This window comes from Neodiprion lecontei, chromosome 6 (assembly GCF_021901455.1).
Source record: "Neodiprion lecontei isolate iyNeoLeco1 chromosome 6, iyNeoLeco1.1, whole genome shotgun sequence".
Lineage (NCBI taxonomy): Eukaryota > Metazoa > Arthropoda > Insecta > Hymenoptera > Diprionidae > Neodiprion > Neodiprion lecontei.
The window spans coordinates 21,419,232-21,440,006 of NC_060265.1; the positions used below are offsets into that span (position 1 = coordinate 21,419,232).

At 41.8% G+C, this 20,775-nt stretch overlaps 3 protein-coding genes across 9 annotated transcripts; 1 reads left to right on the forward strand and 2 right to left on the reverse strand.

Annotated features, from left to right (window-relative positions):
* Nucleotides 1–819: 819 nt before the first annotated feature.
* LOC124295175 (trichohyalin-like) lies at nt 820–1,674 on the reverse strand. The gene is made up of 3 exons (XM_046744066.1): nt 1,310–1,674; nt 1,095–1,236; nt 820–1,031 (listed from the first exon to the last, which is right to left on the reverse strand). Exons 1-3 carry the CDS (start codon nt 1,499–1,501, stop codon nt 820–822), a joined length of 546 nt encoding a protein of 181 aa, XP_046600022.1. The 5' UTR covers nt 1,502–1,674.
* A 4,507-nt stretch (nt 1,675–6,181) lies between these two features.
* LOC107226887 (uncharacterized protein ZK1073.1) lies at nt 6,182–16,766 on the forward strand. 7 transcript variants are annotated; one of them, XM_046743748.1, is made up of 10 exons: nt 6,182–6,481; nt 12,978–13,028; nt 13,107–13,170; nt 14,254–14,371; nt 14,443–14,653; nt 14,751–14,825; nt 14,925–14,936; nt 15,091–15,206; nt 15,284–15,446; nt 15,514–16,766. In XM_046743748.1, exons 3-10 carry the CDS (start codon nt 13,143–13,145, stop codon nt 15,742–15,744), a joined length of 954 nt encoding a protein of 317 aa, XP_046599704.1. In that variant the 5' UTR covers nt 6,182–6,481; nt 12,978–13,028; nt 13,107–13,142; the 3' UTR covers nt 15,745–16,766. The 7 variants fall into 7 exon arrangements, with proteins under 7 accessions (XP_046599704.1, XP_015523345.2, XP_046599703.1 ...); XM_015667859.2 differs by lacking the exon at nt 6,182–6,481 and adding an exon at nt 8,523–8,743; XM_046743747.1 differs by lacking the exon at nt 6,182–6,481 and adding an exon at nt 8,523–8,743 and having other exon boundaries at nt 12,981–13,028.
* A 1,768-nt stretch (nt 16,767–18,534) lies between these two features.
* On the reverse strand, nt 18,535–20,590 carry LOC107226888 (tubulin alpha-1C chain). Its single transcript, XM_015667862.2, has 4 exons — nt 20,356–20,590; nt 19,782–20,083; nt 18,887–19,468; nt 18,535–18,768 (listed from the first exon to the last, which is right to left on the reverse strand). Exons 1-4 carry the CDS (start codon nt 20,558–20,560, stop codon nt 18,535–18,537), a joined length of 1,323 nt encoding a protein of 440 aa, XP_015523348.1. The 5' UTR covers nt 20,561–20,590.
* Between the last annotated feature and the right edge of the window lie 185 nt (nt 20,591–20,775).

A 20,775-nucleotide genomic window follows, 5' to 3' on the forward strand; every position in this document is an offset into this window, starting at 1 on the left:
GTATCAATGTAGAGATTTAATTTGAACCTGCGGGTGTTATTGATACGACTTCAATGAAAATACTTGTATAATAGTGAAAAACATTGCCTCGCGCGCAAGTTTAAAACTCGGACTTCGGTCTTTCATATTTCATTTTGTTGTTTGCTGAGAGATGCTTTCAGTTATCATTTTAATGAAAAAAATCGAAAAAAGAGCGAGGAAACACTGTGTCTGTTCACAATGGTATGATAATTTTGATATCACATCAGTTAATTATCAATGCATAGGTATAAAATAATTGTAGTTATATTTAGCCGACCAGATAACAAAAAAAAAAAACTAAATTCGATTTTTCATTGGCGTAAAACATTCCGATGAGTTAGTCAACAGTTTTGACTTAAATATAACGTTCGTGCTCGGTGTATTCATTCTACGTATTCGATTTATCCGGCGGTCATCCAACTTCCGGCGAAGAGCTTCAAGCTCGGGAGTTTGCAAGATTTTGGAATTCTCGTAGACAACAGGTGCTGGGCGTGAAACGGTTTGACTGTAACAAACGTGTGCGTTTAATCAGAGATTCTGACAACGAACCTTCTTTACGTCGCGGAATGAAATGTATACAGACTTGGAGCCTCGGTGCTCGTTGATCATCTTTTGGACACAATCGACATGATCTTTTTGCTTCTGACGACGTTCCTTGATCGCCTCCCTTCGGGAGATCAATTCATCCCGCCATTTATCCTTGGCGAGATAAAGCCGTTCTTTCAGCTGAAAAAATCGGCGAAGAAGAGACGACATGAGGGTGAACTGCGCGAGGAATGATTTTATCTGTAAAATAATCTATCTAGCCGAACGGACCTCGGCTAAAGACATTTCACACATCAGTCTTAGTCTGCCGGTTTCCGCCTGGTCGAACTCCTTGGCACGCTGACCTTGCAAAGACTGAAGTGTTTTAATTTCCTGGATCACCTGAAGTTTCCTCCGTAGTTCTTCCTCCTTCTGTTCGATCAGACAAACCTTTATCCTCCGCGACTCCTCCGCCACTTCCGCAGCTTCAATGCGTAGTCCATGTTTAGCCTCGTGTTGCAACTATCATCCCAAAGCATGCGTCTTACCTTTCTGACGTTTTTCGTCCACCATAGACGTGTACGCGTTCTTTGCCATCTGCTCGGCTTCGTGACACCTTTCCACGGTTCGTCTCAGCTTCTCCATCTCCTCTGTACGGTACTTTTCCAACTTTGCGTTGAGCTTTTCCCTCTGGAACGTTGAAGCGCAGATGGAAATGGTGGTTCAGGGATGCGTTCAGACGGCTAATCAAACGAGGACTTACTTCCGAACGAACTTTGTCCCCTTGTGCTTTGGCCTCATCGGCGAGCTGCTGCTTCGCCAGAAGCGATTCTTCGTAACTGATCAGACCCGCCAGGTGTTTTTCCTCGATTTTTCGCAAGCTCTCTTCCTTCTCCCACCGCCTCACATCTTCTTCCAGTCTCTGCACCTCCGACGGGTTGAACGAACCCTTCATCAGCTCCTTCAATCTGCATGATATCGAATTGCGGAAGTTGTTGTCGCGGAAGAGGAACTTCCAATATTTGGGACAATTAAAGCTCTGGAGAACTTGAAAAATTGCCTCACAATCTGAGGATCACTCCAGGGTTCAATAGGGGCTGATTGAATTTACCTAATATCCAACTTACTTTTCCACTTCTTTAACTTCTCTGCTCGATATGCGCGCCCCTTCTCTCAGGATGGTCGTTACGGTATTTTTTATCGGCACATTCTGGAAGGCGTTTCAGAATTAACGGCCGTTCGAAAGTCTACGGATTAAGATAACAAGGGGAGTTCACGCGACATCAGTTTAAATTAAAGTCCCGTCTGCGACTTGGAATTCGATTTTGCTCCGAGGTCAAACGCTTTCGGCTCAACTACCCGAACAACAAAGTACGCGACATTGAACGAATTCACCTTAAACACGGGAATCCTCTTGGCAACGATCGATCGTCGACACTTGATCCTCGCTTCGGCAACTTCGTTAAGAAGCCGCTGGTACCGTTTGCTCTTCTCGGTTTTGAAACAGGCAGGAACCTTGGCGTTTGCATGTTCCAAACGTCGAGCTGCTTGTACGCGATGCTCGTTCCGAAGGTTAGCGATTTTCGACTCTATCTCTGGGGGCTTGTACAACGTTTTTGGTACTGGTTGCACTGGCGCCTTGAAAACCATCTGCGGAACATGCTTTATAGGCCCGGACAGTTCTTTAACAGAGTTATAAGAACGTGTCTAACCTCTGGAGTGCAGGCAGGTGCTGCAGGCAACCTTTTTATACGTCTGAGGACATTCATTTTGACAGGGATCGTGACCTTCTTTGGAGAAACCTTAGGACGTTTTGAGGCGAGAAGGCTCGTGTATATTGTCTTAAAACACAGATGAAAATTTTTCAAGTGAACTTAGCACACGATTTTCCCCTGTTTTACTTGGATTGAAATTTAATTCCCTTCTTCCTACGAATACCTGGAGGACTGGTACAGCCGTGGTAAATGGTTCCAGAATTTTCTGCTCTACAAATTCAACGTCAAAGACGTCGCAGCCGGTGACGTAGAACCACGAACCGAGCTTGGGAGTCAAGAGAAAGGACAGCAAAGCCAGCATCTTCGAGACGTCGAAAAGCATCAGGCAGTCTAAAACGTCGCTGATGCAAACGACGGATGTCCGGTAGATCAGGACGTAAGCTAACGCTGAGGTACGTGCAAAATCGAAACCGCTGATCAAGGCTGAGAGCGTAATAATGATTAAAAGCCGGGAAAATCGCTTACCAATAGCCTGCGGTGGGTCGATCTGACCGCGACGATTTCGACGTTTGCAAAACTCCTGAACCACCTTACATATAAAAGGTTGAAGTCTTACTATCTCGAAGAAGAGTCGGGCTATTGGCTTCTGCAAAGGAACTGGAGGCGCCTGAGCAAATCAGGAAACGTATTAAATGTTGGGGAAACTTCGAATTTCAAAGAAAACCGGTTTTACTTGCGAAAAATTGAGGAGCGAAGAACTTAACCTGTAAATCTTTGGGTATGGTTTTCGGTGTTTCGACTGCACAGGTGGCATGCTTGCGAGAAGTCTTCGGTGAAAATTTTTCCGGGACATAAATAGCCTTGAGAAATTCATCGGGTGCTAAATTGTGTCGAATGTCAAAGAAAGCTCTGAGATATTGCGTCAATGGGGTCAAAATTGACAGGTTGAAAACGTTTCCGACCTCGTTTTCCTCCTAAGAGAGAAACGTGTCGAGGAAATGGCGTGAATCGTACTTTAAGATTATAAACTGAAAAGTTTTACCTCATCTTTCGGCATTTTATGCTTTGGGGATATAGACAGACGTCTATCCGTCGGGAACGGAAGCGGCGACAACCGATTGTTCTTCTACATGTCGAATGGTCGCATAGTCACGCATGTATTGTGTTTTATGGAATTATTTAACAGCGACAGCGCAAGTTCGAATCCATCTCTCCATTGACGTGAAAATCAAGACGCGGATATTCACACCATTTTTGACAGTGGTTTTGAGTACCCCGAAAAAGACGTCGGCTGATCGGAAGAGCCTTGAGATTGGCGTGTCGAAGGCATATAAGTCGATAATCACGAATCGAGAAGGCTTTTCGTTATAATACCCTGCAGGATTAATCTTGTCTTCCACGATCGAAAACGCGAGGGTTTTCACGGCTGCTCATCTCTTCGCAATTATCCTTTACGTAATCCCAGCGCATTGATCAGCCACCATTCTACTAGAATTCATTATTTGTTATGATTTATTACCGCGTTGAAGATGATGCAACGTTATTACCCAGACGCTCGAGATTTTCGCTGATATAATTTTCGCGGTGGGTATAAAGATTTTTTTGGTACGAGGGTGTGATAATTGTTATTCAACCCTGAACTTGATTGGCCTAAAAATTCTCAGCTGCGAAATTTAATTGGGGGTTTACCTTACGAGTACGTCATTCATCACTTGTCATCCCTTTTTTGCGGATGTATTTTTTAGTCAGGAATCTGACGAAGATAAGTGGAGTATTGAATCTACGCGAAAAAATACACGAGGAATCCTAGATGGAAAATTATATTCTTTGGGTTTACCGAATGGCTTATCCTTTAATCACGAAGGTTTGTCCTCAAGCATTTCCTGTTTGTCTATTTCCTGTAAATTCGTAATGTTAGCTATTTTTCGCTTTCGATCTTGAAGCTATCCCCATGTCGCAATAGGTACTATCTAGGAAAGTAAACGCTGAGCTAGGTAGATTTAACAGTATTTTTACGACGGGATATACCTACGTAAGAAATGTCTCGGCATTCCCTTGCTCGGTAGGGATCAGTGAATATCCCTTATCGTCCCTTTTCATTCGCTATCAGGAAGAGAAAAAAAAAATGCCCAACCCTAGGTAATCTATGGATCTCCTCAAAAAGTCTCAGAAGGCCCTGAAGTTTACAGAAGATAGATTTTCCTTAGAATCGCAGTTGTGAACTGTATAGATCGTGTATTGTGCAAAAGTTGTATCACAAACCCTAAATCTGTGTTCGAATTTTTTAACAATTTATGAAACCGAATTTTAAGGAAGTGAAGTATACAGTTTTTCATTACATTTCTCTTCAGTGTTGCATCTGGTGTGGGCGATTATGACGAGTGAAGGAGGTTCAGGAATCAAATAATTCTGAAGAGTCGCAACTGCTAAGGAGGAAAAATTGGATTGCATATTTCTCGGTTGCATTTTACCCTGAAATGTAAAGAAGGATGCTAAAGTGGCGTACATTGAAATCAGGAAATTTTGAACGATGCTTCAACTTGCCGTTACGGATCGGTACAAAGCGGAGCTTATTGACGCAAGCACAAAGGAGAGGTAAGCTTTGGTTACATTGGAAGGTTAATTTGTTTTTGAAGAGCTTCTTCACAGGTTCAGCTTGATTACACGCCCAAGGAATCAGGAAATCGATGAAGTGCAATTTGCACCAACAAAATTCTCATGGAAATTGTACAAAGCCAGTAGTGATATTCATTTTCAATTTTATTTCCAGACTTAAATTCGTTTGGACTTCCCATTTGCGGGCAGACTTCTTACTGAAAAAGAAACCTTCTAATCAGAAAAGCCAAAAGCAGGTTTGGGTATTTAAAAACTTGATTGCAAGTACAATTTGGACCTCAAGTCCTAGTGCTATGTTGAGTTGAACTATACGGAAAGTTTGACACGAAGCATGCACAACAGTGGCTCAACGGAGGTCGAAACTGAACTTTGATTGTCGTTCGGTTTAGTCGCTGTCAGGGGAATACCAAAAGGAACACCGAGGAAGTTTGAACGCAATTACGATGCGGCTTCTGCTCAATCAAGTGCCAATTTAATCCACTCCGCCATTGATAGCTCTAGTAATCACCGGTATTGGATTATACAGCTATTTACCGCTGTCAGGTTTATTAATTAACGATTACATCCTGTTTGACAGTCTTCCGCTCGTCCTCCTCTCATCGTTCCCTATTTTGCTGGATATTAATTTACGTTTATAGGGAATTCGGTCCGTGCATGAAATTCGAACTGCACATTCGAGTTGACTTCTCCACATGCCTGGACACTTGAAAGAACGCGATCCGCTCTCGCCAGCAGACAACAATAATTCGTAACGCGCTTTTATTGACCTGAATTCCTGCACGACCACGTAGCTCGACGTCGCGAATCTAAACTAGACCATTTCCACGTCCTGTTTTTCCAAGGAATTGAAACCTCGCGGAGATCCTCCGACAGTGCGGTGACGATAACGGAAATCAAATTGAAACGAGCTTTCAATGCTTTTCCTTCTAATGAACGAACAGCCTCCGCTCTGAATACTGTTATTCCGTGTTCGTTTCTTGTCTCAATTGTCCAGTGACTGAAAAACGAGGACTATTCACATCACTAGTCAATGGAAATACATACGTCTTACGGTATCGACTTGCCACTCAATAACGGCGATTCGACTGAATCCTGAGAGCAATGGGAACGCAGCTGTAAGCCACATCGAAAAGATGATCAGCTGCGAAAAGGGATGAAAATTATGGCGCGGACAAACGAGCCATTGCGAATTCCGCACATAGTCGCGCCTTCGTAACATTTGGTTCTGAATGTGCATTTCAAAAGTTAACTTCGATGACAGGAGCAGGCGCGCACATATCGATGGATCAATACCTTGCTAGGATTTATTTGAACCGTGACATTATTTTTCTACCTACAGTAACGAATAATAATTTTCTCAAATGCACTCTGCCCCAAGCATGCAGCGGGAGCTTTATATTTTTTTACTCAACACATGTGGCCTGGTTCATACATTCTGGGCATCTGATCATCCGGCGACATCATCTCGGAATGGTTTATCGAACAAAACAGCCACGGCAGGAATATTTGTGAAGACAATGTAGCTTCAACGCGTTGAAGAGCACTCCACGGGTTCTCCCCGTCTCGTGTTCCCAGCTGATCCGCAGTCTATCCACAGCAGATCTGTAAGAATCGGTTTACTCTACTTTTTTAGTTATATAAGACTTTAACGTCGATTTATTGTTTCACAAGCATTAAATTTTCGCAACAGTTACAAGAAAATACAGTAACAGTGATCGTAACGAGAAAGAATAGCAACGGATACTAGACTTTCTGGTAACAGCTAGAAAACTAATTTTCATTTTCTACCTAGAACTATATTTTTCGATTGTGGTAAAAAATGAAAATAGTTAAGGACCGAGCGGTAACCGGAACGAAAAATTTCTCTCAGTGAACGTATAACAGAATATTTACATCCCACCTGGCAAAGTGAATTTATGAATTGAATCTGTTGCGTACGGGAAAATTCAGTAGAAAGATAGGTAGCAGGGTTTGAGGTTTGAGTTCAACGTGGATAATTCATCTAGATTGTTCAGCCTTAAATAAATCGGATATTGGACCGCCAGAAGTTTCCGAAACATGATATGATGGATGGTCTTGAATTCTGCAAAAGGATTCGACGCCACCTCGAATTACGACCTGTGTCTGTTGTCAACTGCTTTCCAAGATCCGATGCAGGTCATTGGGTCGGTGAACCGTTGACATTTGGCAACAAGAGAAGGAGGGCAGATGAAGTCTCTCATCATGCAAGCGGAGCAAATAAATTAATTGAGCGAGTTTGCCTGGGTCGTGTCGGCGGCTATCCTGATTAATTTGGTTGTGGTAATTGCACTGTATCTAGATCGCGTGGTTCTCGTTCACCCGAGCGCACGTAGTTCGCAGTTGGGATTAAGGAAGAAAAAAATTATGATAAAATTAAGAAAAAAAGGTAGCACCAGGGTCAGATCTGTGTCTATACCTTACAGTATTGTCTCGTTCCGCAGTAACTGAGGATCCACCTTACATTATTTGTGGGATATGTGCATATGTAATTCGCGGAGGTCAAGTAAAAGTCCCTTGCATCGTAAAATCTAGTTGAGTTTATCTCGTTCAGTCAGCGTATCTGCGTGCGATGCAGCTATTCAAGTTCTGCGCATTAGCATGACGCAGGCGAACTCGCAAGGGACTCGAATTATTTTGTACCATATACGGCTAGCTGCTCTACTTCGCTACCATTATGTATGTCACATGTCTGAACACTGATAAAAAAGAATTGTTGTTTTAAAGATAAAATTGTCACCTTTTACGTATGATTGGTGAAAGAAATGTGTCGTTACTGCAAATAATTTTTCGTTGAGGCACGACCACGGATTTGGTGACATTAAGGAAAATTTAGCTTGTGTAAAAAAAAAAAACAAACTTCTTTGACGATTAAAAAATATCTTTTTGACTCGAAAAGTACTTTTTTCATTCCAAATCTTGCGGAATATACAAATGAACGCTTACTGCATCTTGTAATTGTAATTTTTTCCCCCTCTGTCCGAAAGCTGCTGTATAATCCGAGAGTTACGTTGGTTATAAAGCGTCTTTGTTAATCTCGAATCGAGATTGGGTGTTGGAGTACGTGATTTGTGGTAATAGTTCTGTAGCTGGCATTCGCAGGGCAATTATACTAACCAGATTATTTCGAAAAATCCGCCAATGGAATATATTACCTGAACGAATTTGCTTATAACCTCGAGTGAAGTAAAATCAATTTTCACTCAGTACGTTGGACATTTTCACATGTTCGATGCGCAAAAAATCACCGAATCAACCGATCAATACAAAAAAATCTTCGTTTTCAATCAAATGTTCCAGATTGAAAACAATTAGAGAATTATTCAATTGCATTTCTTGCACAATCTAGGGAAGTGACATTTTTTTCGTTTCCTCAAAAAATGACTAAACTTTGCGAACGCATGTAGGGGTTGTTTTTTCCCTCTTTGTAAATCCACTGCCAGCGTTCCGAATTTAGACCGCCCCGAACTTTCTGGGTGATAAAAAGAACACGTATCACGGATTCTGGTGAGTTTGGCTTCTTCCCTTGTTGTTGGAGCGAATCGAAGCGAGAGGTAGGGGTTGCGTTTGTGGGGAACGACGGACGTCGCGGCGCTTCGACGCGGTTCCTCTCGTTCGCAAACGCAGTCTGTGTTCGCCTACAGAATACGCGCCAGTTCTCATTCTCGGCGCTCCGTTTTGCCTGACGTTTCACGTTTCTACGCATCTGCAGTGTCACCGACTAACAGTTGCATCCTTTGACCGAGAGATTAAACCCCAGAGTTGAAGAACAGTAGGAGTAATAAATAGGAAAGACTGGAAGTTGTTTAAGCCCAGAAATGAGCGACGCCACAGATACGGATTTACATGTACGTTTGTTATTGTGCTCGAAAAATTTACATTCGTTATATTTTTAATTTTAGTTCGAACTTAAGTATGCATTTTGGAGAATGAGAGAATAGTGGAATGGTTGATATACAGTTTCGAAAATAGCTGGAACAACGAAAAATTGCTCAAGTATTACCATCGCTAAGTATGATGTGTTTGGAAATTACCCTGAATATGGTGAAAAATGCTTCGGTAAAGGGGGAGAGAAAAGATTCGCTTAAATTTTACTCCGGGAAAAAGTGCAACGTTGAAGTAATCGCGTCTGATAACTCATGACGTGATTGCCAAAATTCGAAAAATACCACCGTTTCGGTTCTCGATTTGAAAAACTTTAGAGACAATTTCTGAAGCAAGAAGTTGAGCCACTGATACGACTTTTCAAGGGTCAATCAACGTGTCGTTTTATTGATAGCTTATATCGTATATTTCCCGGAGGGTTGAAACTCGATGAAAAGTAAGCCTACCAAGTAATCAGGTTACTCGTAAAGTGATTCGCGTTCTTGGTACAAAGATGAAAAGGCGTTAAATTTTAAATGGGTTTCGTTCTCCGGAGAAGCACGCTCAAGTCGTAATATTTCAAGCTGTAAAATTGTGCGCCTTTATGGGTCACGCTGAATATTAACGCGGGCATAAACATTGGATGTTACAATAATCTGGCTCTTTAGGAAAATACGAGTGTTTTGCTTCTAACCTTCAGACGTGGAAAAGTACGGCGTTCATTTTCTTCAGTTATGTTATAATTTATTAAACTCGAAGAGGAAAAATGACTATATGTCATCTATGACTTTCTGATCAAGTTGGAATAAATTGAAGCCACTTGACCTATGATTTAGATCGACGCATTTCAATCCCAATAGAACTTCTCGATAATTCATATAGCGTTATGTACGCATATTATTACACGTGCGCTTCATATGATTCCACGAAGAATAGCGGATTTCTTGCTCGAGGAATGAATCGATCGGATTCGTCTGAATCGAAAGTTAAGAAGTGAGAAAATACTGTTTAAAAATACAATACAAATGAATTTGAGCAAATTCGAATAACACAAACTATACTAAGATACAAACAATTTAAAAAAATGCTTAGTAATTAGAATGATTAAAATGATCAAAATTAAGCTCTTGTATTTTTGATCCAATTGTAACTTTTTTTGTTCACTTACCTCGTCAACTATAGTTGCCAAAAAATTATCTGAAAATAGTAAAGATATCTTTAAATTGTCGTTCAGTTATAACACTGAAATATAATTTTCGACTTGCATCTGTTGTATTGTACTTAAAAAAAAAAACTATATTTAGTGACTTGAGAGATGATTTTTTGTCAAATTTTCTGCAACTGCTCCTTGAATATTTCTATTTTGAACAAAGTAAGTATAAAAGGTATAAAAATCGGATAAAAAAAAGCGGGGCTTATTCGTTTTTAATTTTTTAAGTGCGAAACATTTACTCAAAGTGTTGATATCTTGTCGGAGACTTTTTATACGGTCTTTTTTCCTTCTAACCTTTGATTCAGACAGCTTGGATGATTCGTCTTAATCTGATCATGCCGCTCTGATTTAGAAGGGATCAACATCTCACCCTCCGCGACTTGTTTTTATAGGGTACAACCAACCCTTTCGCAATTCTCCGTCTTCTGTTTTATCCTCTTGGACTTGGCGGATTTACATTGCTTCCAAGCTTCGAATATGTACCGGGTATGTGTCTGTAATATGATACAACTCTGTGCGAGTATTAAATCATACTCGGATTATCGAGTTTTGTTCGCTATATTTTCACGCTAGCTGTTGCGTCGATATCCCTTCAATTATCGGGAAAATTGACTAAAGCTAAGGCACGGGATGGTAGAGCGAATCAGCAGCTTTGACGCTTTTGTTGTCAAGTTAAGGGGAAATGAAACAAATGGGAATATCTGGAGGTAATGGGACGCGGTTTCTCTTGATAAGGTTTCCGATCATTCGGCTAGTAGATCTCAACGAGAGTCCCGAATCTAAGAATCAGGTCAATCTTATCGTCCGCAGAGATCGGAGAACGAAGAAAAATTTCCCATTTTTCCTACAAGTTTCGGAAACCGATTCCACCAAGGATTACTCGACGAAGCGAAGCATAAACTCCGACGAGGGAACAACAAATAAATCGGAAGTTTTTTTTGCGCGTTATCATAAAAGAAACACTTGACCAAACTCGCATTCTCATTTTCATCTTGACGTAAAAAAAGTTTCACCCACTAGTATAATCGACCGCGTTTGCATTGATGTTCCATGATAACCACATGCAAGTTTCGTTCGAAATATCGTTATGAACAGCGATTTTGCGTCGTATCGTTAATTTATTATTCACCGCAAAACCCTCGGTAAGAGTATCCTGTCCGTGTTTAGGTTACTTAATAGCTGCCGATGGCTGATACTTACCAACCGTGTATCTGCATTCATATTCAACTGAACTTCTACGTGAACTTGAATAATTCATACAGGACGTGCGGGGTTGTAAAATATTTAACTTCGGAAAGGCGCTTTAATACGCACGACTGGTTTTACGTCCTAAACGAATTTTCCGACGGCTAAAATTTTTTGCACCGACTTACGATTCGTGCAAAGTGATTACCTCGGAAATTTCGCAAAGCAATAATAGATTGCTTGCGCGTTGAAAGGGTTTGTTTCTTCACACCGTCCCAAATTTGAACGGCTTTAAGGAAGTTCGAGCCAATGTTAGAAGTTTGTATTAGCATGTACACGAGCCAAAGTTCTAGCCTTTGAACGGTGTTTGCCGTATCTTACTATCTTATTGTTGTTTTTGTTCCCGTTGATATTCACAGTCCCTTTCGCCCAGGCCTTTATTAATAGATAAGGCGTGAGACGTTCCAATCTAAGTTTCTCCCTGGTATTTCCGGAGTAGCGCTAATTAAACTTCAATTGAATTTAGATCTTACACAGCTGCGTCTGATTTCACATGACGATAAAATTTCTAATTTCGGCAGAGTTGCACAGGGGTCGTAAAATCGAATTAGTCAACACGAAAAAGCTCTAATCTTCAACTGTATGTCTCGCTGTAGCCTAGTAGGTATTGAATAGGAATTTTTACGTAGGGCTTCGGTGATCGATACCAGGTGCCTATTTGCGTATATATCAACGGCCATTCTGACCAACGACCGAAAGCACATTGCTAAATAGTTTATTATTTACATTCGAAAAAAAAGAGTCGCTATACAGCGATATAAGCCGAAATTAGGCTGTTTAAATATCAGTAATTATACACACGGTGGGCCAAAAACCATTAGTGGGTTTATACGGTGGGTTTTTTTTTACCGCTAACAACCCTCTGGTAAACCAAGGCGTTAAGTGTAAAATTTTCCTTCAGTAATACCAACCGTTTGTAAATTACCTGGTAGACAAGAAACCTTACCGTCTAGACACCGCTGGATTTTCGGACCAGATTACTTTTCCAGTGGTATTTAAAGAATACTTTCCAACAGACCGTGCGCAAATTAAGCTTATTGATATATCAAAAGCTCTACGCTTAAGCACGGACAGAAAATCGGCTTTTACCCTGGAATATTCAAATTCGCAGGGCTCAAAACTCGTAACTGATAAGCCCGACTTCTCAGTGGGTGTTTCCAACATTCGTTTGATCCCCATCCTACGCGTCATTAAATTCGTAGTAATGCTTCGTGGGAATAATTGTGGCTCGAAGCGGAGACTATATTGTAGTAGGTATATGAAAAAACCGCACACGACGCACGAGAAGTCTATTGACGAGTAGTGAGACGAAAATAGCCATGCATATGGTGAAAAAAAGAAGAAAAGAAAAAAAAATTGTTTAAAGAGACAGATTATTCTCCCGCACTTGCCTGGAACTTGTTCGCAGTTACAGTCGGCTTTAAAATCGTACGGTGTCTCGTTTCCGAGCTGTATTGTTCAGTTACTTAATGTTTACGGTTCGCTCTGACAATCCAATTTATGGTTCAATTAAAAACGATTATCTCTTTAAAGCTACGTCGAGTCAAGCTGGTCAAGAATACTAGTACACGTTTCCTTTGCTTTTTCTTCGAGTTGTTATCAAATTCTAGATCCGCCCCCAAGGGATCTATGTTTCATTCCTCGGCTCTTGGTTTACGGAAAATTGTGGTTGTACTCACTGTAGGCTGCCTAATTATAACTTCCCGTTTGCGAAGTTTATTCTAGAAAAGTAATTGTTCTCACTGCTTTATTGGTTTTAGAAGTATGTCGTCAACGCGGAGAAATGCGGCGACCTCCACGTCTATGTGCAGGTAAGTCCGCGAACGAAACGACATCGGGGCCATGACGAAGGGCTTTGAAAACTCAGGAATTTCTTATTAAATTTACAGGGTGATTTGAAGCAGCAGGAAAAGCGCGCCGTTTTTATGACCGTTCACGATCTGGGATGCAATCGTAAGCGACACATCGATGCTATATTTCATTTTTCAGCCTGCAATTAGCGTAGAATGATTTGAACTTTGGCTTGTTTATTTATATTTATATATAAAATGTACTCTGTTTCACCTGTTTTAACTTTTGAATGAAGAACCTTAAGACATGTAAACTATAAGATTGCCTTGCAAAGCTTGAGATTTTCTCTGAGGAAAACTTCTTCTCCTCTAATGTCTTTCTCAAAGAAATTTCTGTGTTAAAACTTTTAAACTTTTTCAATCATATTTTCAAAGAACATAAGCCGCCACTGTTCTGAGAGTATGAATATCAAGTTTCTCAAATTAATGCAAGGTGGAAACATTGATGTAATTTTATAAGTGGGAAGCTTCTGAGACGATAGATAAAGATCCAGATAAGTTTTCTTCCTTTTCAAGATTTTCACGGAACAAACTTACAATACACAATCAGGATCGATATAACGGTCATTAGAAAATGACGATACGATTTATTCTTAAATTAGAAAAACGTTGGCGAGCGAAGCGTATTCACGGAGAAGCGGAGGCATAATTTTTAGCTTCGTAAAATTTCTCCGCGTGGGTCACTGACCTTTCATAGAACTCTACGGCTTTGTGCGGCCTTTTCACTTCAGAGGGTCGCACAAATGTATTGAAGTACAAGACCGCGTCTATGCAAAAGTCGACTTGTTCTTTCCCCGTGTGCGAGTATCTTTCACCCCCTATTCAGCCAGTCTCAAGTGCAGCCGGGCACTTGCCTAGAACCTTGCAAAACCGAAAGCGTGCAGTGTTCCAGAATCGCAACCGCGCGGTCATGCGTCATCATTTTCGGCGATGAATCGCGCTTAAAATCGTCAGTAAAAAAGAGGCATTCGAATCGCTTGCCCGTCGTCGAAGGAACCGTGTAAAATAAATAGCTCGGAAAAGAGTTTCTTACGAGTTCGATGGGTCGAATGATGCGTGATGAGATCAAGGGACGGTTTTTTCTCATCTATCAAACATCGTTCACCACATTTTGAGGGAAAAATAACTTGACGGATAGGCGGCTTCGATTCCCTCCCGGAAACCTTACCATTTTTTCTGATTACAGACACCTCGTTCCACGACTTTGTTAACCATCCTTGTATGTCGGAAATAAAGGATCGCTCCATCTTCATTCATATCGATGTTCCGGGACACGCCGACAACGCTCCGAATCTTCCCGATGGGTGAGAAAACACGATTCGAAGTGATTGCTAGGCTCGAAAAACTTCCAGCTTCCTCATATTTCCGATATCAGATTTCAGTTCCCAACGCTCCAGACTCTCGGCGAAAGTCTCGTCACTGTCATCGACTTCCTCAAGGTTCGCTACGTCGTCGGTTTTGGAGAAGGTGCTGGAGCCAATGTACTCGCCCGATTTGCCCTGGCAAATCCATCCCGCGTCCTCGGGCTAATTCTTATCAACTGCACCGGCAGTGCCGCGACTGTTCTTGACAACTTCAAAACCAAGGTTGGTGTAGACTACACGTAACATTGGACACTATTAATTTCCTCAAGTTTAACCGTTGGACTTGACATTGCGAAAGGAATAATTCTTTCTCTATCAGTTCCTCAGCTGGAGAGGAAAGGAGGAGGTCGGCCAATCCGCGGAGGAATTTCTCCTCTACCACAAGTACGGGAACGTGAGTATTTGCGAATGTACCTTATTACGCGTGTTCGACCGACGATTTCACGAGTGTTTTTTCCCGTCATTTTCACGCTACCCACACGCACGGCCACAGATGATAAACGAGGTATTTGGCTTGTCAGTGTCGTAGCGAACCCGAATATTACATTTATTTCACTGAAGTATGTCGATCGCGTAGGGTGTGATCGATCGTCCGTTAAATAAATGCAAAACGTAATACGTACGGAATACTGCAACGTCATTTTTCGTAAATATTTTAGCAACTGGTGAGCACGACAAACCCCGACAAGGAAAAAGTCCTCGCTGAATTTCTCGAACGGATTCGAGGCACTCTTAATCCTCGGAATATCAAGCAGTACGTCAACGCTTTTCTGACGTGAGTTGTGTCCAATATCTCTGCCTCGTTAATTGCTGATTCGGCCGAAATTAACGCTTCGCTTCGTTTGAAATTAGCCGGAAGGACATATCCCTGAAGAATTGCAACACCGATATTATCCTGATTACCGGAATGCTCAGCCCTTATGCCAGCGTCGTTGAGAAGTTGTTCCGCGAGTTGGACAAGAACCGGGCAACTTTGCTCAAAGTTGAACGTGCCGGAGACGTTCTTCTTGATTCGGTGAGTTCCATCCGTGCTGCGGTTGGAAATGGATCTCGTTACGAAGAATCTTCTTTACATTTTCCAGCCGGTTAAAGTCGCCCAGAGCATCTTGCTCTTCTGCAAGGGTCAAGGCTTGCTCACCTCCGTAACCATGCCCGGTGTTGATCGCCAGCGCACCTTCAGCGGCGGTTCCTTCGACAGCGATGGTCGACCTCGAAGACTCTCCAGAGGCATGTCAATGGAGGAGTACGACAAGCCGAACATCCGCCGTTTGTCGATCACGATCCCGGAACCATCGCGTTCCCCGGTCAATTGAGACGTCAACTCTTCATACTTTGACATTGATCAGCTCATTCCCCGCTGACGTGTTTTGATATTTTATCTCTGTTCGTGCGTAAATATGCGACTGTGAGATTAAATTCTTAGATTTCGTAATATAAAATACGTTTTGTAGCTTCGATTTTGGGGTGCGAGATTTAATAGTTTTCCATCTGTTTCTCATTTCACAAATTTTCATCTTAAAAGATTTGCACTTTATGTTCTACTTGCACCTATAGTCACTCGTACCACCAAACTGTTTAATATTATAACGTCCCGTAGGAATACCTGCCAAATGATAATAACCGGTGTAGCGATATTTTTTACTTTAAAAGCGAATGCAACATCCTATCCAATTCTCACCTACCATCGCGTGAATTATGGAACCGCTTTTCAAGTCTGGAAACTGATAAATAGTTGTTTTCCGACTGAAATTGTTATGCAGGCACGTATTAATCAGTAGGTATAATTGTATTCCATGCATAATATATTTATACGCAGACATTGTAATCGATACAGTTTAGCAGATGGTTCGGACATTAATCACAACTTAATTTTGCTACACATTTTTCGGGAAGCTGGAATCGTGACATGAATTATTGAATCGATTCTACCAATAGAACGGCTACGGTCGTTCTATCACGTGAGTAAATTAAATCGTGCGAGAATTCGATTCGGCAAAAGATTGCCCATTTTTAAAATCACTTTGGTAGGGTTAACAAAATATAATAAGTGAGTATTCTAAGATAATTTTACATGAATGTATCATACGGAAAAAATGATTCAACGTACATGTATAGGTATATTAATTTATGCACCGGTAGTTTCCTTTTATAACGAATTGTCTGTGTAACATGCGCATCTATGTATGTGCGCATATTTAATAAAATCACTTGAAATTCTAGTTCACTGGCAAGGCTGCAGCGTGGAATGTTGAATTTTATTGATACGGAGAAAAGAAAGCTCGTGATGTTAATCCGGATTTATTTATCACAAATACAGTTTCACAAATATAAATTACAACATTTATTTTGACAACATCTCCATTCGCTATTCGTAGAGCAGCTAATATTTTGTGCAATGGAGATTGTATACATTAATAGTGTAGAAATTATTTTGCAAATTACTAACTACAAAGGTATATATCACACATATAAATCTCACGTCAAAAGAAAGAAAAAAGTACAAAAAATGTATTAAAAAAAGTAAAGCAACTAAAAAGCTCATTCATTCCTACAATACGATGTACGTGAAAAAAGTGTTGATCGTTTACGTAATGCACGACGTTTAATTAAGAGAAATAGATTAGAGTTCGTTGCGTGGTATAATTAGCAAAAGATTAACGAACCGTTCGGAAATATCTTTTTGTACACTTCGAATCGATATCGGAACCAACCGCAGATGTACGCCATTCTCCTCAACGCTTGTCACAGAAATGTATTTTCGCTTGGATTCTCAAACAACAATTTATTTGATCATTATACGTATTTATAACACAGGCGTCCAGAACATCATCGCGAAAGGCTTTATCCATCCTAGGATGAATAAAATACACTTTAGTTATCAATATTAGAAAAATCATGACGTACCATGAGCTTGTCTGTTCCATTAACGATTCGGAGCGGCGCTCCACTGGGGTGGGAATTATTATATCATCAGTAATTGACGGGACTCGTTGCGTACCAAATTAATCTCCCCTTTGAAATTCCCGACAATCGCTACACGATAATTATAGGCGATCAGCATTTTAACCAGCAGGGGATTCAATATAATCTGCGTGTAACGATCATTTAGGCTGTACTTGTAAGTTAATATTTCACTTCCAAAGTTACGAAGAAGAATTCACCCCAGGGACCAGAATTAATATGCGATCCGAAGTTGGATTCGAAATTCCTTAACATTTTACCACTAATTATTATCATCTAAACTTGTATTTATTCTGACTCCGTGCAGGAATTTTAATACGATCCTTCGGATGGAGTTTACGTAACGATTTTTTACGCGGTTATCCTATTTTTATCAACGAGTTTTCCAGAGATTCTCAATTTCGCGATAAAAAATACTGTATTATAATTACACCTATTATCGTGTGCGTTTAGTGCTGACATTTCAACTATATGTACGTAAATTGTACTGCTGCGCAGTGAGAGATATGGAATCTTAAGCAACGTGCAGCCAGCGCGGGCGTGTCGCTGTGGGCATATCTTGATTCACTTGACTTGATTAATCTACGTAAAAAAAAGCGATCGAAACCCTCGCGACGGGCGACGCAAATAGATTTAAAAAAAAAAAAAAAAATATATGCGATTTTTTATTGCATTGTAGCCTCTCCCGTCGTCCGGGGAATTGTCAGAAGGTACTTTTAGTTTAGTGCTGGTGGCGGTGTGCTGTCTTGAAGTATAATATGATAGACATGAAATAACGGTGACGCATAACGTAAAATTGCACTTACAAATATACGGAAAAAGGCTGTGTGAAACCAGCGAGATGATACCACCACATGATCGTGTACGTATTAATACCGTAAATGTGATCAAATCGATATAGCGAAAAATGATCGTAGAAGATGTTGCAATTCAACGGTGTTTCGGTTACACGCTTACATGATGAGAAAAATGCGAAACAAACTTCGGAAGTAACCAGAATCTTGGATCAATGGTGGCAAAATACCGTATTGTAAGATTATAAAGTGTAACCGACCCTGGCAGATCGTTCAAAGTACGCAATCGTGTCGTTACCCTCGCGGCACACGGTTTGGATTTGAATAAGACTCGAAAAAACGTCAACCTCAGTACTCAACGGCGTCCGGTGTTGTAGACTCGAGAGCGACTTCCTCGTAGTCTCTTTCCAACGCAGCGAGATCTTCTCGGGCCTCAGCGAATTCACCCTCTTCCATACCCTCACCAACGTACCAGTGAACGAAGGCTCTCTTGTGGAACATAAGGTCGAATTTCTGGTTCAATTTGGCCCAGGCCTCCTCGATGGCTGTCGTGTTCGACAGCATGGATACGGCGCGTTGAACCTGGTTAGAAAATTGAGGAAGTAATGAAACTTTTTTTCATAGAAATTAGTCCTCGTTACTGTTGTCGTTTTCGACCAAAAGCATCGCTGTCCCGCATTCATCCCGTTAAGTCTTTTACCTTTGCCAAATCTCCGCCGGGGACAACGGTCGGTGGTTGATAATTTATCCCGACCTTGAATCCCGTGGGACACCAGTCGACGAATCGAATCGTACTTTTCCCCTTCATCGTGGCAATGGCGGCGTTAACGTCCTTCGGAACGACGTCGCCGCGGTAAAGAAGACAGCAGGCCATGTACTTTCCCTCGCGAGGATCGCACTTGACCATTTGATTCGAGGGGTCGAAACATTCGGATGTTATCTCGGCGACTGACATTCCCTCGTGGAAAGCCTTGTCCGCAGATACGATAGGAGCGTAGCTTGCCAGGGGGAAGTGAATCCGGGGATAGGGGACCAGGTTAGTTTGGAACTCGGTCAGGTCCACGTTTAGGGCACCGTCGAAACGCAGCGATGCTGTGATCGAGGAAACCACCTGGCTGATCAGCCTGTTCAAATTCGTGTAGGATGGCCGCTCGATCCCTAACTTTCTACGGCAAATGTCGTATATCGCCTCGTTGTCCACCATAAAAGCGCAGTCCGAATGCTCGATCGTCGTGTGCGTCGTCAGTATCGCGTTGTAGGGTTCCACAACAGCTGTGGATACCTGCAGAATGAAAATAAAAATTGTTCAAACAGTTTGGCCTGTCGTTTCCGGAAATCGATGAAGTGATCTTTCGTTACATTGCATTCTGTACCGGGAGTTTTCCGTGAAACTCGCCGCTAAGCGCCTACAGCCTGCATTTTCGAAAAAGATCTGACCTGGCAGAAGACGCGAACTTTGTCGGTAAGGTAAGGATATCTTTTCAGAAATGGTAGTACAAACCTGGAATATAGCATTGGTTGCCTATCTGCTGGCGCTGCCGAACGGTGAGTTTCACAGAAAACTCCTCCCAGAACAAATGACGCTAATCGCTCACCTGGGGTGCAGGATAGATTGCGAATTCAAGTTTTGACTTCTTGCCGTAGCTATCGGAGAGTTTTTGCATGAGAAGAGACGTGAATCCCGAGCCAGTGCCGCCTCCGAATGAGTGAAATACGAAGAAGCCCTGAAGACCTGTGCATTGATCGGTCAGCCTGCGCACTCGATCCATCACGGAATCGATGATCTCACGGCCAATCGAGTAGTGTCCTCGGGCGTAATTGTTCGCAGCGTCTTCTTTGCCGGTGATCAGTTGCTCCGGATGATACAGCTGCCGATAAGGACCGGCGCGAACTTCATCTGTACACGGGGTTAAATTTGCGATGAGTTTGAGAGAGCACGGAGATAATAAAACAGCAGATTTCACTAAAAACTGCAGGAAAAGAGGGACGCATCAGATTTTTTGGTAAAACGTACTCCTTAAAATGCAGAATTTACTGTAGAATTATTTATGGTAAAAAATATAGTTGACATCGGTATTTTCTATGAAAAACCCTAGCGTGTCTCGCTTTCCCTGCAGTTTTCAAGTAACGGCTGCCGAAATTTGCCTTATCCTGAAAACCTCCGCTTACCGACAACCGTTGGTTCCAGGTCCACCATTATCGAGCGTGGCACCATCTTACCGGATCCGGTCTCGTTGAAGAAGGTGTTGAAGCAGTCGTTGCTGACGGAGACGGTGTCGGAAGGCATCGTGCCATCCTGCTGAATTCCGTGCTCGAGACAGTACAGCTCCCAGCACGCATTGCCCATTTGGACGCCCGCCTGGCCGACGTGCATCGATATACACTCACGCTGAAATAAATTTCGCTTGAATGGTATAATATACTATTCGGGATTTTACTCTAGATCGCAAAGCGGAGCGATGAGTTTCTTTGTTCGTTAAAAACGGGGAATCTGATTTACTGATGATCGTTATCGCCATCGATTATCTAATTATATAATTCATGGGTGATATTGTTTAAACCGATGATTATTGCGGTATTTAACTAATT

What these genes read in the sequence shown, in the direction of transcription:
- LOC107226887 (XM_015667859.2), top strand. Translation starts at nt 8,714, where the DNA reads ATGAGCGACGCCACAGATACGGATTTACAT. An exon ending in TCACGATCTGGGATGCAATC is followed by an intron (nt 13,171 to 14,253) that starts GTAAGCGACACA and finishes TTCTGATTACAG; the next exon opens with ACACCTCGTTCCACGACTTT. An exon ending in GCTCCGAATCTTCCCGATGG is followed by an intron (nt 14,372 to 14,442) that starts GTGAGAAAACAC and finishes TTCCGATATCAG; the next exon opens with ATTTCAGTTCCCAACGCTCC.
- LOC107226888 (XM_015667862.2), bottom strand. Translation starts at nt 20,560, where the DNA reads ATGCACGTCGGCCAGGCGGGCGTCCAAATGGGCAATGCGTGCTGGGAG. An exon ending in CCTGGAACCAACGGTTGTCG is followed by an intron (nt 20,084 to 20,355) that starts GTAAGCGGAGGT and finishes CCCCGTGTACAG; the next exon opens with ATGAAGTTCGCGCCGGTCCT. An exon ending in CCGGCGGAGATTTGGCAAAG is followed by an intron (nt 18,769 to 18,886) that starts GTAAAAGACTTA and finishes TTTTCTAACCAG; the next exon opens with GTTCAACGCGCCGTATCCAT.
- LOC124295175 (XM_046744066.1), bottom strand. Translation starts at nt 1,501, where the DNA reads ATGAAGGGTTCGTTCAACCCGTCGGAGGTGCAGAGACTGGAAGAAGAT. An exon ending in GGGACAAAGTTCGTTCGGAA is followed by an intron (nt 1,237 to 1,309) that starts GTAAGTCCTCGT and finishes TCAACGTTCCAG; the next exon opens with AGGGAAAAGCTCAACGCAAA. An exon ending in GGACGAAAAACGTCAGAAAG is followed by an intron (nt 1,032 to 1,094) that starts GTAAGACGCATG and finishes TACGCATTGAAG; the next exon opens with CTGCGGAAGTGGCGGAGGAG.